At 37.0% G+C, this 15,825-nt stretch overlaps 1 protein-coding gene across 2 annotated transcripts in view; it reads right to left on the bottom strand.

Annotated features, from left to right (window-relative positions):
- Nucleotides 1–2,209: 2,209 nt before the first annotated feature.
- Nucleotides 2,210–15,825, bottom strand: part of BLTP3B (bridge-like lipid transfer protein family member 3B) — a 53,815-nt gene continuing 40,199 nt past the window's right edge. Inside the window, exons 15-21 of one of the 2 annotated variants that reach the window (XM_005144401.2) lie at nt 15,166–15,341; nt 13,634–13,770; nt 12,058–12,208; nt 7,990–8,246; nt 5,687–5,795; nt 3,891–4,060; nt 2,210–3,203 (exon numbers count right to left, since the gene is read on the bottom strand). In XM_005144401.2, coding sequence (XP_005144458.1) covers nt 3,078–3,203; nt 3,891–4,060; nt 5,687–5,795; nt 7,990–8,246; nt 12,058–12,208; nt 13,634–13,770; nt 15,166–15,341 — 1,126 coding nt within the window. In that variant the 3' untranslated portion in view covers nt 2,210–3,077. The remainder of the gene's footprint in view (nt 3,204–3,890; nt 4,061–5,686; nt 5,796–7,989; nt 8,247–12,057; nt 12,209–13,633; nt 13,771–15,165; nt 15,342–15,825) is intronic. The other variant, XM_031044937.1, reaches the window with a different exon arrangement.

The raw sequence follows: 15,825 nt of genomic DNA, 5'->3' as shown, positions 1-15,825 counted from the left end.
GGGACTGAAATAATCCAAGAACAGGAATAATCCAGGGACAGCAGTGTCATAAAACTGGAGCAGGGAAATCAGAGAACAGGCATTATCTCTACAAAGCTACCTCTCCAAAAGCCCTTTCCTAAGTAATTCTGTAAGGCCACAGAATCATGATTTAAAATCGGTGTATACCAACAATATTAGAGTTACTGTGGCAACTGGAACGGGAGAGAGCACAGCTGCTCATCATCCGCCAACCCATACCTAGCCAGACCCGAGCAGTGATATGGGCCTTCTGGGTAACTCCCCCCAGTTTATACACTGGGCATGACATGCTGTGGTATGGAATACCCCTTTGGCTAGTTTGGGTCAGGTGTCCTGTCTCTGCTTCCTCCCGGGTTCCACTCTTCCCTGGCAGAGCATGACACTCAGAAAGTCCTTGGTTGGAGTAAACATTACTGAGCAACAGCATTGGTGTTATCGGCATTGTACCCAGGCTGAAAGTCAAAACCACAGCACTGTACCAGCTACTAAGAAGGAGAAAAAATGACTGCTACTGCTGAACCTGGGACAGTATGCCAAAATGATTCCATGACCTAGCCTGCGAAAGGACACAGTCTAAGATGAGCTAACTCACAAGCTTTATTAGACATTGCAGCAGTATTTCTAAAACAAGCTGAATGAGCATTACACTAATCTGTAGCTCAGTTTAAATTTCCACAGAAAACGTAAAATAAAACTTGGTACCAGTTTGCCTGCAAGACTTCTGGAGTCAGTTTTCTGTATACACTAGAAGAGCCCTCAGAATGAATTTTTATTTAATCTGAGGACTTTCATCACTATGTTTAGTATATCCTATTAAAGCTTAGTTTAACTTTGTACTTTCAAACATTAATAAACTCTCCCTCTGCATTTTTTCAAAAGCAAAACTCATTTCAGAGTGACACAGTACTATCACTCTCCATGACGTCAAGCCCACAGCCAAGCACATGCATCTCCTTTGAACTGTCCACAGATGATGCTCATTACTGCAAAACTACCATGAAGCAGAAATCTATTCATTTATGAGAAACAAAGTGATCTCCTGAATTTCAGCATCTGTACTGAGAAAAGCTGGTTTGGGTGATTGTTCTGGGTTAGGTCTGGGTTTTTCTCAAAAGCAGCAGGTAGTAGCTTGTGCAGTAACAAAGACAGACATTTGATACTACTGTTTATTTATTTTTAAAAATTAGGCAATTCTCAGTGTATTAATCCAGCAACATGCTACTAAGCACTCTATACATTCCTTTCTTCAGAATAATTCTAACTAGATCTTGGCATAAGAATTACCTGCATAAGAATTACCAACTTTAATAGTACCAATCAGAAGTAAACCAGTTGAGAACTCCTCCCCTGAATCTGACATTACATTTGCGTGAAATTGGCCTGCTTTATTTAATACTGTGTTGTCTTGAATACCTTTTGAAATATGAATTAGTTTTTCTATTAGAAACAGTTGTGTGTATATTTTTTCACCTTATTCAGAATAATAAGATAAAAATTTCCATGGGCATTAAAGGCAGTTTCAACTAGGGCTTTGTGAGGCAGGCTTTAAAATAGTGCCTGAACCAGTTCTTCCACAGAGTTCTTGATTAAAATCTACATACTTTCAATAACTATTTTCAGCAGTGTAAATTATGTGCCCTCCAAAAAGTTTTAATGGAAACCAATTTTATTAAAACTAGTTTGACAGCCTGAATATGCAAAGTCAAACCACAGGATAATAAATACTTTTTGAGATTGGTCCGTGTATCTACAGGCAAAACTTCCCTCAAATATCCCATGGAGCAGAAACAATTGTGGTAGCAATTGAAAGATTTTCAGTTGTCAGATTCAAGGTCACTAGTTAAATTATTCAGACATTTTTTACTTCTAGCAAAACCAATCTTACAGGCATGTATGGTTTTGTGTGTTGTTTCGTAAGTTATTTAAAGCACACTTTTATATTCTCTATTTTACAGTGTTGTGCTTTTTCTCATTTATTAATCTGTACCAGGTTTTAGCTGAAAATTATTGTTCAATTTGTACAAATCACCCATGATTTAAACTGTGTAATTACATTTCATGTAACCTCACAATTTCATTGGGTAATTAAACGATTCTCTACAGCTTTTTTATCAAAAAAAAGCAATATACAACTGAAGAATCCTTGTAGGATTTCCACCCCCACCCCAACTCCCCCTCTCCCCCCCAGCGCTGACATTTCATATTTAAATACATTGGACCAAATCCTTGGGCATGTCTGATGAGTTGTGCGGAAGTCAGACATGCATGCAAAATGGCTCTAAGCTCACCTTTCACAAAGGGCTGGATCCTATTGTAGGGCTGTATCCTCATCTCAGGAGAAAACCCAGGTGCAAATGTCTAAATTACATCAGCTCTACCTATAGAGTGAACCCTTCATGCAGAAGGCAAGTCCAGTAGTATGCCCGTTTACTTAAATTCTCCAGCATGTACTGTGGTGTTTTAGGATTCCACATGGAAAGGGTATATGGAACTCTCTGGGCAAATTACACTGAATTTAGGGTCAGGTTAGGGCTGGTATTTTAATTTTCAAGTAACTATACTATTCTAGAGGAGCTAGCCCATATCATCATAGTGCAAATGTAGCCTCTTGTACAGACGCCTTTTGGTAAGAATAAAACAAAATAACCTTAACAAACAGAGGTACAGTTGTTAATGAGGCATGGTACATTTTACTCTGTAATGCACCTAGACATTCTTTCATTGCTGAGCTGTCAATTTTTCAGGAAACATTTTAAAAAGAACATCTCCTTTGATAATATTAAAAGTAGATGATACGATTTTTTGCCTTCAGTAAATTACAGTATAAACTGATTTTTCTAAAGTTATTTCAGTTTAAAATGTACTGAAAAAAGTTGCAATGTTTAACGATAATTTCAGAATAGTAACTAGCTCACAAACATTTGTTTGTAATGAGTAAACTTTGTCTGTGACAAAAAAGACCAACTATGTCTTGCAGCAATTTAACAAACAGTATTTTAGATGCCACCATCACCTGCATTTCTCTTGATGATGCCTTGCACCAACAGAACACTCTCCTACTGATGATCAACATTCATCTTCTTTATACGATGAAGCAGAGCATCTTTTTCCATTTGGATCTCAGCAAGAGCCATTTTGGCTTTGGCTAGTTCCTGTTTGAGACATTCATTTTCTTCAATTAGCTGAAACGATCACATTAGAAAAGAGCTTTATTAATATTCCTGCATCCTAACATTTTCCATTACAGAAACTTTTACAATACCATATGCTCACATTCATTGCTGAATGCAGGCTTGTTGGGGCTGAGTCAACTGTGACTGATTTCCAGTCAATGATTGTAGGACACAGTGACAGTTGATGTGGTTACCTCAAAAGGCAAGATACCCAATGTTCTAGCTACACCACTTCCATTCTGTAGCAGAGGGGAAATAACAGCAGTTTCTGAGCTCTAGGAATGGTTCCTTACCCAGTGGAATTTAAAAAAAAAAAAAAAAGCCAAACTGCTGGGTGAGTTCTGTCATCATCAATTCAAAATCCAGGTGTGACTGAGAGATTAGCACAAGTCTGATTTAACAATCTAGTCCTTTGTCTTTGGCACTTGTGTGGTACTCTGATGTAAAGGAGAAAAATCAGTCTACGATGTACTATTACCATATTTAGAAGGTAGTATTAATTTTATTTTGCATGCCTAAGTACTGAACCATACTATAATATTCATAATTCATATTTTCCACATCAATAGATTTCTAAGCAGAAGTAACCCCCACACCCATCTTGATGATCTAAAAATTATAATGATTAATGACTGTAATACACTCAGGGAGGGGGGGGGACATGGGAGGGAGAGTGTCAAAAGCAGTTCTTAATACCTCGTTTTTAAGGAGGTCAGCTGAATCCTTCTTTAATTTAGGAGATCTGGGAATTTCACAAGTAGTCTGCGTGGCTCGGTCTTGTGTTTTATGTCCGGGAGGTCCAGCTACTTGCTGCAATGAACCACTTGAATTCTTCATCTTTGACACATCATTTACTCTTTGATTGTCTGTATCACAGAAAAGACACTTAAGAGCAGTGCTTAGAGTTTTTGCTGTCTTTTTCTTTAAGTTTGATTCCCAGCAGCACAAAATTAAAACCAACTAAACAAATATTTACCTCCCAAAATGAAATTTAAGAATAAAATAAAAAATCATACTATTTTGAAGGGAGAGAAAGAAAATGAGGCATGAGAAGAAGCAATATGTAGCTTCCAGCTTGAAGAAAATTACCACATTTTTATACCAACCAATACAATCATCACTGAATATGCTTTCTGAATAACTAGAAGTTTCAGAACTATTAATACTGCTGTTAATATACCGTCTCCAGGTCCAAATCAGAGCTGAATACTGCATTTACATTTGGAGATGTAGGGAGACAAACCTGCAGGATCAAGTTTTTAAATTCAAAAGTAACTTAAATGACTTTGCATTAAAGAAACTTTGTTGCCTTTATATCTGAAGTGTAACTGTAACATCTCTTAAAATACACTGCTGTACAGGAAGGGAAAAGATGAGGGCCATGGCTCTTGGTAGCCAAAAAAACAGTCTTGGTTGGGTTTTTCTTTTTTAAGTATTTCCTTCTGAACAAGAGGTTTCTGTTCATAATCCCCTTCTCCTACCACACACACACAAGCACTCCAAAATCTAGCACTGCAGATACATAAATCACAGCAGTGCAGATAGCATTTGACCTATGCCTTTGAAGTCACTCTACCTGAGTAGTCCATGACAAGAATAGGAATCAAAGTACTTCAGCAAAAAGGGGAAAAAAATATGAGCTGAAAGAAACCTTAAAACTATGTATTTTCTTACTAAATTACTATTTCTTCAAATGTTTAGTTTAAAAAGATGACCAAAATGCACTGAACATCTTTAAACACTCAAACAATGTATTAGATCATATAGAGTCGTTTAAATACAAGTAAATCATGCCATAGCATACCTCTGCAAAGTCTGGCCCACCTTCACTGTACCTTTCCATCAGATAGGCGAAGGGGCTATTAAGACTACATTGCAGCCTCCTCTTCCTCAAGTCATACAATACATGCCATATTGTTGGATTAATATATTGAGGACCTGAATAAAAGGATGGGTGCACCCTCTGCAATTTTGTGAACAATATCAAATGGAAGAGTATCTGACAAGAGAGGAGCAAGCCTGTTTTTCAGAGGACCTGACATGCTAGAGAAACAGGCTCACTGGAGCCTCATGAAGTTAGGCTGAAACCAGTGTGAAGTCCTGCAGCTGGAAGTAAATAACCTCTTCCTCCATTACCAATTGGAGACCAACTGGACAGAAAGCAACACTGTAGGAAATGTCCTGTAAGCCTTGGTCAGTGAGAAGATTCATCATAAGTCAGCAGTAAGTTCTGAAAACAAAGAGCAGGAACATACAAGCTGTACTAGGAAGGCTACAGCTACCAAGATGAGGGAAGTTACTATTCCCCTACACTCAGCACCAGTGAGACCACACCTGAAATACTGGATCCTTTATGTGACTACACTTAGAATTAAAGCACATTGCAACACAACTTCCACAAATTATCATCAGATATTAGCCACAGATTTGCACAAAAGAAAACAAACAACAAAAAAACAGTTTTCATCAGAAAGATGCTGGAACATACAAACCTCTAATGAGAAAAGAGCCATCATCATTTCTTTCTATCCAGAGTATTTCAATATGAAGTTTTATGGGTACCAGCTCAGATGCCTTGAAATTTTCACGTGGACTGTCATCCTAAAAAATATAAGTATTCAAAAATTAGTTTACTGGGATATAAAAAGAGCTAATCAAGGTGTCCAATTAAACATCTTGATTTAAAAGTGGATTTAATGAAACTTGAAAGGAAACACTTCAGAGTAGAATTTTATAATGGGATTCACCAGGAAACTTTTGCTCAATTTTTTTTTCCCCCAGGATCATATGAAAGGCACAAATTTATGTCTGGAGTAATTCTGCTGAACTCTATATATACCATCTGACTATACTTCAAAGTATGTTCAAAGACATCTCAATAAGATTATACCCCAACCCAAGACATTCTTAACTCAGGAGCTCTCAGAGTCAGAGATAAGAAGCCTGCACTATGCAGAATCTGATTTTCCCTTGAACTATTTAAAGACTGAATGGGTACAGCTAACATTCTTGAGCAGATTTTGTCTTTTTAGAATTTAGTTTGGGATGGCGCCAGCTGTTCAGTTATATTACTGTACTCAACAGAAGATAAACTTCATACACTATTTCTTTTGGGGTTTCCCCAGAAAGTCTTTATAGCTCATTATTCCTGTCAAGCAGAATAACACAGCCAGTGTAATCAGAAACTATACATATCAGCATAAAGCATGTAGCAAGAAAGCTATCAAGATATAGCTGCCAAAGTTTCTTGAAACTGCACTGAGATTGCAGTAGAAAAATGCAAAAAATAAAATAATCTTTCTTAAACTCCAGCCCCACACAATGCAGCACACACTGCATCAAGTCTCGTGCAGAAGAAATACACTATTTCTTCAAATTTCAACAGAATATTGAATGGGCAATGCAACATAACCTATGAACATATTCTTTCACTCATTATTACCCTGCAGCTCTATAGAAATGAATCATCTGTATGTCAAACTTGCAGTTTAGTCAACCATCATGAGCAACTTCACCATGACTCCTGTGCACTGCTGAGTGAGCACTCTGTGGCTTTCGCTGCCAAGCAGACTCCTACTGCTTGTTTATTAATGTATATTCCCCACCTCGAACAGCTGCTTTTCTCAATAATATTTTGATTATAACTGCCTTCTTGCCCATAAATCAGGACAATCCATTTTTAAATTTAGATTCCTATATGTTAAGGCTTTCCTTTTTGCAAACATTCATGTTTGTGATATATTGAGATATGAGGAACAGATCCACAGCTCTTACAAAAAATGCTTGTCCTACTCCTGTAGTAGAAACAGCCCTAAAGGAGTGCCTAAGGATCATCAGGTGGTGGAAAAGCTGCATCACGTAGGGAGGGAATACTGATGCACTTTCAGTAAAACACTGCAGAGATAATAATTGCCCTTTAAGTCAAGAATGATCTCAGCAGAGTCAAGGCCTTACCCCCAGATGCAGAACTGGAGCTGGTACTCCAGTCCTCAATTTATTCAAAGTTTATATATATGGGTGATTATCAATTTACAAAGTGATGTTACAATTATCTTTACTTTTGCTTGGGGTTTTGTTGTGGTCCCTTCCCCCCCAAAAAAAGGTCTTTATATTCAATGGCTGTGCAGCATAGAACTCACCATCTCCGCTAAATGTCTGAAAGAAAATCCCCTAGGAGACTTGAGCAGGAGTGTCCTCTTAATGTTACTATTTTATGCTACAGTGGTGAGAAAACTTGCACTATTTAGTATCTGTCTCTAGGTAGGGCAGAAAATGAAATCTGGCTTCTAAGAAACAGTATTAACATGGTTTGAACTGGAATTCCTGTAACCTTTTTCTTTCTTTTGTACCGAACTTTCATTGTAAGAAGGATGCTCTAAGCAGGAGAGAGAATTAACCTCTAAAATCTGTTTTTGTAATTAGAAAACCATTATTGTGCCAAGCTAAAAAGCCCAACCAGAAAAAAAACACATTGAGCCTCTAGGAACTTGGTATACCTTACCTATAAAGCTCCCAGACAATCACTCTACAAAAGAGACTGGGAGTGGAGAAAATAAGATAAGTATAAAATATTAATTCATATAAATAGCTTGGCCATGCTTAGAATCCCCCTCTAAGCATACCACAGAGCTAATCAAATCTATGGATTTTTAAATTGTTTAAGTGTTATCTAAAGACCTTCTAGAGGACAACAGCAGTTGCTTTGAAGTTAACTATATCCAGATTAACAGTTTATCATCAAAGAAACAAGAACACAGTTTTTATAGAGCAGCCAAATGCCTCATTGTTAACATACTTTTAAATTAATCCTTGCATTAGAAACTTTTATCTTCATAGGCATCACTTCTGTGACAGTATCATCCTCTAGAAAATGCTGAATGTTTGTAAGGGAAGATGTTAAAAAATCAGCACTAAAGTTCTCTATGTGACACTGAAGAAAACCATTTTTTACAGCCAACAGAGAATGTATCACAGCACTAGGCCCACTTTCCCATCTCAAACTAATCTCAGGTGATGAATTAACTGGTCCAGCCACAGATTTACAGTCAGAACCTGTTGCAAAAGAAAAACAAACTTGCATTAAAATTTTGCAATGCACAAAAAAGCAAATATGATGCAAATACTTTTACCTCTACTGTCCAACTGATTTTCCAAATGTATTTTAGAAGTAGCATCTACAAATTACAGCATTGCAATTACAGAACTTCAGAGCCACTTTCTTAGTCTATCATTTCAAAGCACTAAAGAGAAATAAACAGTATATACCGGACTAGAACCTCACTCTGACAACAGGAAAGGACAACACAGAAATATCACTGTCCATAAAAAAAAAAATAAAATTAATGTTTCCTCAATATCTGGACAATGGAAAAACAATTATTTTGTAAACTTTTCCACTAACTCCTTCAATTTTAACTCAGAAAAACGTTTAAGTCAGTTCCTTCTCTCAGGAGAGCTAGTATTCTCTTAGAAAGACAGAATTTCCTGACCAAGGAAATAACTTGCTAACACACAGGAATATAAACAGCAATGCAGTAAGATGGATAATATGACCACATGGTACTTCCATTATTTGGATGGCAGAAGAATTGAACCTTAAAAAAGGCCCTAGCAGTTTCAGTATCTTTAACCAATAAGGATAACTGCAACATTGAACTGAACCATTCTAAACTAAAAGATTTAAGGTTAAACTGCTGGGGAGGGGGGGCAATATTAATTTGTTGCACAAAAAAAGAGGGTTCACCACCAGAAATAACTACCCCATGGGATTCTCAAGTAATTTGTTGACTCTGATCTACAGAAATTATTTTTATGACCAAAAGCATATCCACGGTAATACACAGTCATTAAGCATCAATGCTGTCATTTCAAAGACAGCTGAAATCAAAGTAACTCAAGTAAAATTAACTGAATTATGTCCATTTATATTAGTAGAGCATCTAGCTATTAAAAAATTTGAGAGAATTAAAATAAAACTTTCTTGGTTTATACACTGCTTCCCTCAGGAAAGACCAATGTTTACAAGATTACAAATTGGAAAGACCAGATAAAATTAAAAGAAGACATCTTTTTTTCTATTTTTGTTTTTTTAATACTATTCTTTCTCCTCTCCCCATATTACTGGCATACAGTTTATTGTAGTCTCCTCTTCTTTATTTCTGCTTATGCATATATTAGCAATTATGAGAAAGCTGAAGAGAAAGCATACAGGAAATCTACTAGCAGCTTTCCAATACATATAATGAGGTTATAAAGGCAGAGCCCGGCTCTTCAAAATGGTGCTCTTCAGGAGGTTAAGAGACAACAGTTCAAACAAGAGAGGTTCAAACTGAATACAAGAAATGAGGAAAATGTAGCACTGGTGCGGGCTTCCTAAGAGGTTGTGCAATCTCTGCCCTTGGAGGTTCTTTCTTAGACCTGATGGGATAAAGCCCTGAGCAACCTGGCCTGATGTCAGAGCTGACCCTACTTTGAGAATAGGATTGGACAAGAGATGTCTTGACAGCACCTTCTCTCCTCTCCCCTCAATTATCCTGTGATCCCATGAAGTGCAGGTTTCCTCTGTGGTGGTTTCTTTGCTATGTACTATCTACTGATAAATAATAATGCATGCTGAAACAAATGCAGCATGCTATACCCCTCCATTTCAGAGATAACCTACTCTAAATAATCTGACATGTAATGAAAAACACAGTATGTTGGTGGGCTGCACATTACATTATTTCTTTTCAGTAAAGCTTAGCCTGGATACCTTTACATAAAGAAAAACCATCCTGCTTCACAGAATTAGAGTTCCTTTTGAAAGTACACAACTGGTTTACAAGGCACTTGGTTAAAACTCCAAGGCATCATTGCTGAACACATTACATTTGCGAGACACAAGCTTTCTGATATATCAAGTCTCTATAGATATACTCAGGTATCCTGTTAAAGACATCTGCAGCATGTGAACTTACTTTTTAAAAGTATCATTAGCATATTGTTAATTGCTACTGCAATGCTATAACACCTGATCAGAGCATTAATACTTGAGGATTCAGGTTCTTGATAATTTCTTTGCATGGTTCCTCACTTTACTAATTATAAACGTTACTTCAGCACTTGAGTAAGTTTTATTAAAAGGTCTGGGGGAGGGGGTGGAGATTGCTTTTATTGGGATATTTTCTTTTTGCTTTTGCTCACTGGTTATTCTAGTTGTATTTTTTTACCATTAACTCATTTAAATAGCTTCTTTGGATCTAATTCCCAAGCTTTTTCCCAACCCTGATCTTCTGGATTTAACTACTTTCTTCCTTAATTCTTCTATTAGCATAAATGTGGGAGATGGGCAAGAGCAGTGCCCACCGAAGATGCCTGACTAAGTACAGAAAACACAGTCATACAGTGCAGAGAACAGTAGAAAGTAAAAATGATGTACATTACAGAATGGAAGTGGTCAGCAATGTACAAAAAGAGCGCTGTTGGCCTACCCATCCAGATACCCACCAGAAAGAGAAAGGAAGAGAGATGAAGTGGAAGTATTTGGATAGTATATCCAAATTTAGAAGTATACAGAAGTATTTAGAAGTATAATACTACCATATTATAATCTTTTGCCCATAAAATATATCAGCCAGTGCACAATCATCTCTATGAGCTGAAACAGAGGAAGCAGGTTCTAATTTTAGATACACTTAAGACCAGGAAGGTGGCATGTTCTTACTATTTACTCCCTCTTGGTTTCACAGGGGATGTGACAGATAACCAGAAATCAGTTTGGCTGCATATGAACTGAAGGTCAGCCATGAGTCTTCCCTGCTGGACCTCCTTCTTGCCCTCAGATGCCTGAATGCAACTGCAACATCATGTAACAGCTGCTCACACAGCAGCTGCTGGCAACTGCTCAGCTTACCAGTAAACGGGTTTTTTAGTTAGGCATCAGAGGCTGTCCCACCACGTACAACTTCCTGAAGAAAATCCTGCTCCTGGAAGGCTGGAAATAAATGGCAGCCAACAGCTGCTATAGCTGTTTCCTGGGAAAGGAGAGGAACCAGAAGCAGGAAGCAAGTGCACCAGGGATCTGCCCCAAAAACCCTACAGCATCCAGCAATCCATGTGGAAGGCTGGCAGAGGGAGCAAAGCAAACTGTGACATGAAGAGGCATGCTAATACATTGTGCCAAGAAAGAAAACCTCACAGCACGTGAACTAGGTTTTCTGGCAGAGAACGTATATGTACTCATGCCTAGGAAGAACTCTTGACGACCACTGGTTGATCTAGTTGTGCAAATATCTGCATTAACCTACACCCTCTGTTCCTACCAAGCTTTAAAAAAAAGGAAAAAAACAAGGAACCAACAAAAAAACCCCACAACACCCAAAAAGCAAAAAACGGCTGTCCTCACAACTCATCCTTCCTGACACAGAGTAAATTTTTAATTTTTCTTAAATCACAAATTATAAATCTGTCTGAACTGTGGGTGTCAAATTTATCTAGAGAAATAGATCATGAAGAAAAGAACCAGCCCTTCAAACGAAGGTACATTTAAGCAAAGTATCATCAGATCAGTAAGAGTTCTATCTTCATAAAACAGTAACAATGTAACGTGATTTATTTGATTTTAAAAAGAACAAACTAATGACCAGAATTCAATGCAATGCAGTTTATCCACAGTACCAGAAACTGGTTCCAGTTTTATTTCCTTCCCTTTCCCATATCAGGAAAGAAATCAGAGTAGATATTCTAAACCAGCATAAAAAGTATGCTATTGTACTAACATAAAAGTGGTTTTGTGCTTTAAGGCCACTCCCAAGATTTTATTTACTGAGAACAAATGTTACTAGCTCCAGTTTCACAACACTGAGATCTCATTGTTAGTTCTTACCAACAGTTCTGTTGCAAAGATAGTGCCGAACACTAATATTTCCCAACTGATGTGGTATCACTTGGTTGACCTGTAGGCATATTTCTGTATCTTCACCTCTGATGTCAATTTCCCCATTAACACCAAATATTTGGAAAACCACAACAGACATCTGCCAAGAAAATTAAGATAAAACCATAAGATTATAAATTGAATTTACAGTGGTTATTATTTTTTAAAGTTCTTTCTAAACCTTTTCTCTACAAAAGGAAAAGAATATTTGTATCCATAACCCTTGCTCACAGAAAAGCACAAAGTTTCCTCATTTCTTCTTTTGCTTTTGTACCTATCAGCTTGATGATGGGCTGCTCAACAGTCTGTCCAATGACAGACACTTGTATTTATAACCCACTAATACCAATTCAGAATTGGCCAAAAAAGCCACAAGTGAGGCATTTTCCTCACTCCAACAAAGAAGTTTGTGACCTATGTGACACCTGAAGCTTTCTAAGGCTGCATTCAACTTCATGCATATTATAAGCATAACCAAGTATTTGTGGTGCTGAATGAGAGCAGGTTAAAGAACCAGGCTACTAAACTTTGGCTGTCAGCATAGTAGTCTGCCCTATTTTCCTCTATTGGACTGCAATATCTTTCAAAACAGTAAGTAGCAGCCAGTTTCAAAGGTCAGCTTTGGTATCAGAAGATCTATGTCCGTCATCATGAATACTACTAAAATGACTTCAGTTATATTCTGCAAGTAGAAAAAAAAAAAACCACTAACATGCATTTGCATAACAGTCTGAATGCATTCTGATTTTTCCATGTTACTTATATGCACAGATGATTGAAAATGTATTTAATAGGAACAAATCACTTAAGTGAGCTGCTTTTTTATGTATTTTTTTAATTAACATGATCCACAAATATTTTAAAACAAAGGTAGAATTATATGACTAGCATTAAAAAAGGAAAATACATCAGCAAGAACATGACAGATTTCAGTCAACTGAAACTCTTTGGTTGGACCCTGCATGGTATATCAGGGAGGGAATCTCTATATATTTCTGTAAATACTGGGTATTATCCTGACATAGTCCTGGACAAGAGGCATCTCTGATCTGACCCAGCAGGGCAGCTGTTTTGCTCCTATTTGCAAATACTACAGAATGCTACCAGTGCTAAGGAAACACCTCCTTATCAGAGACATCCGTTTTGTTATTTTCTTTTATCTATATATAATTATGTTTAAAAGCTCACTTTAAATATTGTATTCAATCAAGCATTAAAGAACATGACAGTATTACAAATTATTGCTAGGTTCTAAAGCAGAAATATTTTGTGGCATTTAAGTGGCTACTGTCATTTATCAACATGGACCATACAGGAGATGACAAGGACAGAGAATACTCTGTAACTTGGATTGTAATCTTCATTTGTTTTTAATACAAGTGCACTACACCTGTAGGCTTACATAGTGCACTAACAAAAGCTACCAAAATTACTTGAAAAGTTGCCTCTAAAAGCATTCATTGTAGCTCTATTTAGAGGTATAATTTGCTGAAGCATGTATTCTAATAGAATTCAACAATATTACCATTTCTTCCCTAGGCTCATGGGCATTCTCTGAAGCAGCGCTCATGGCATCTGGAGATGAGCCACCACAATTTTCAATCACTGTGCCTCCTTCATGAGCATTTTCTGATGGGCTTTGATAGTTTGTGGCTGTAATACCTTCCATATACATCAGAAAAAAACCACAAAGTTAGCATAGCAAAACCTGAATCACTTCTGCATCAAGAATAAAGTCAGTGTCTGTTACTGTGTGCATACATTAGTTCACTCTTTAAGATGAGTTGAATGGCTTATTAAACAAATATGTATGATTGAGCTGCCAAATCCATGCCTCTTACAGAAAGTTCAAAGTTCTAGATGCTATAAAAGTAAGGCAGGATACAGTGAGAAAACCAAAACGGCACTCTACATGCATTATCGAAAAAATTGTGAAAGGCTTTTTTAAGTCTTCCAAATCAAATATAAACCCAATCCAGTCATATATATAAAACACTGCACAGTGCCTTTAAAGCAAATGTTTGTGAATTTATGTTTAGAGAAATAAGCTATATATACTTTCATTAGAGTGATGATGGTAGCGTTTCCCTGACAACTAGAAAGCATGCAGACTTAATCTACAGTTAAATATTGTTTAACAAGCTTAAAAAAAGTATATAAAGGTTATTTAAAATGGAAAATGTATTTTATGGCATACTCCCACATAAGCACATGCAGGAATACTCCTACGATCCAAATATATAACAGGTTTGCAAGTGAAGTAGTATTCTCATTATTGCTCTAGACTGAAAAGAAAAAAAAAAGTCATTCTTTATTGGAAGTAAAATTTATCAGAGAAGAGGTACCAATAAAGTCTTATTGTATTTCCTGACATTAGAAAATTATTTATCAGTTTTTCTGGAGAGCTACTAGAGTATTACAATTGCTTAAGTCTACAATATTACAGGCTATACAGACATAATTACTATATGCCTGGATTCCTCTCTCAGACCAGGACCACACATTAATGCACAGATGAGCAAAAATTGGACAAATACCTGCTGGTAGACAGTTAATAGCTAGGAACAGCTCCATAATGAACAAGCTGCAAGGAGACTACTAAATCTATCTGCTTGGTAATTAGCATGATGAGTATTAATGAAAATCCATTTCTTTTTCATCTCTTTTTAAAATTAAAGGTTCTTTCCCACTTCAAGCATATCACCCATTCAGGGTACAAATCTGTAAAAAACAGCTGAAGCAATGGCTTTTAAGCAAAGTAGAGAACAGTGCTGCTTAATTCAATTGCAACATAGGACTGCAACGCTTTTACTCTCCTCAAGAGAGAAAAATTAAGTAGTGCTAAAATTAAGTAGCATTACTTAAGTAGCACACCTTAGTGCTTTCCCTTGAAATAATGTGCTGTGAATATACTTAATACTACCAACTGGAGAACTTAACAGAAATAATGCTGTAAAGTATCCAGGATTTGGTGCACTACAATCCTTTTCAGGGCTATTTTAGTAATAGATTACATTTTCACGTATTGCTTAAAAACATTTTGTTAAACCTACTCACCTTTCTCCAGAAAGCTTTGGCTGTCACTTCCATCACTTTCTACCAAATGATCCTCCAGCATCATACTGTCAATAGAGATGGTATCCAGAGAGACTTGTGATGGACTTCTCTTCATATTCTTGTAAGAAACAGAGAATGCAGGGAGGTTGGACGGGCAGCGTTCCTTAGGCTTTGCACTTTTTAAATATAAAGATATCAGGAAATTATTATTTCAAAATAAAGGAATTACATAGAAGTTGGTCGTTTTGTTTTTTTTTTTTTTTTAATTTATGTAAACCAGGCAACATACGAAAGAAAAAATCTGATTACTCAATAATCATAGAATAGTTAGGGTTGGAAAGGACTTTATGATCATCCAGTTCCACCCCCCCTGCCATGGGCAGGGACACCTCACACTAAACCATGTCACCAAAGGCACTGTCAAACATGGCCTTGAACACTGTCAGGGATGGAGCATTCACAGCTCCCTGGGCAACCCATTCCAGTGCCTCACCACCCTTGCAGTAAAGAATTTCTTCCTTATATCCTATAGTTTAGATAGTTCCCCTGTTTAAGTTTTAACCTGTTATCCCTTGTCCTACCACTACAGTCCCTAATGAAGAGTCCATCCCAGGCATCCCTATAGTCCTCCTTCAGATACTGGAAGGCTGCTATGAGGTC

The sequence above is a fragment of the Melopsittacus undulatus genome, chromosome 5 (assembly GCF_012275295.1).
Source record: "Melopsittacus undulatus isolate bMelUnd1 chromosome 5, bMelUnd1.mat.Z, whole genome shotgun sequence".
Lineage (NCBI taxonomy): Eukaryota > Metazoa > Chordata > Aves > Psittaciformes > Psittaculidae > Melopsittacus > Melopsittacus undulatus.
The sequence above is the reverse complement of the archived record's forward strand: the minus strand, read 5'-3'. Positions and strand labels throughout refer to the sequence as shown.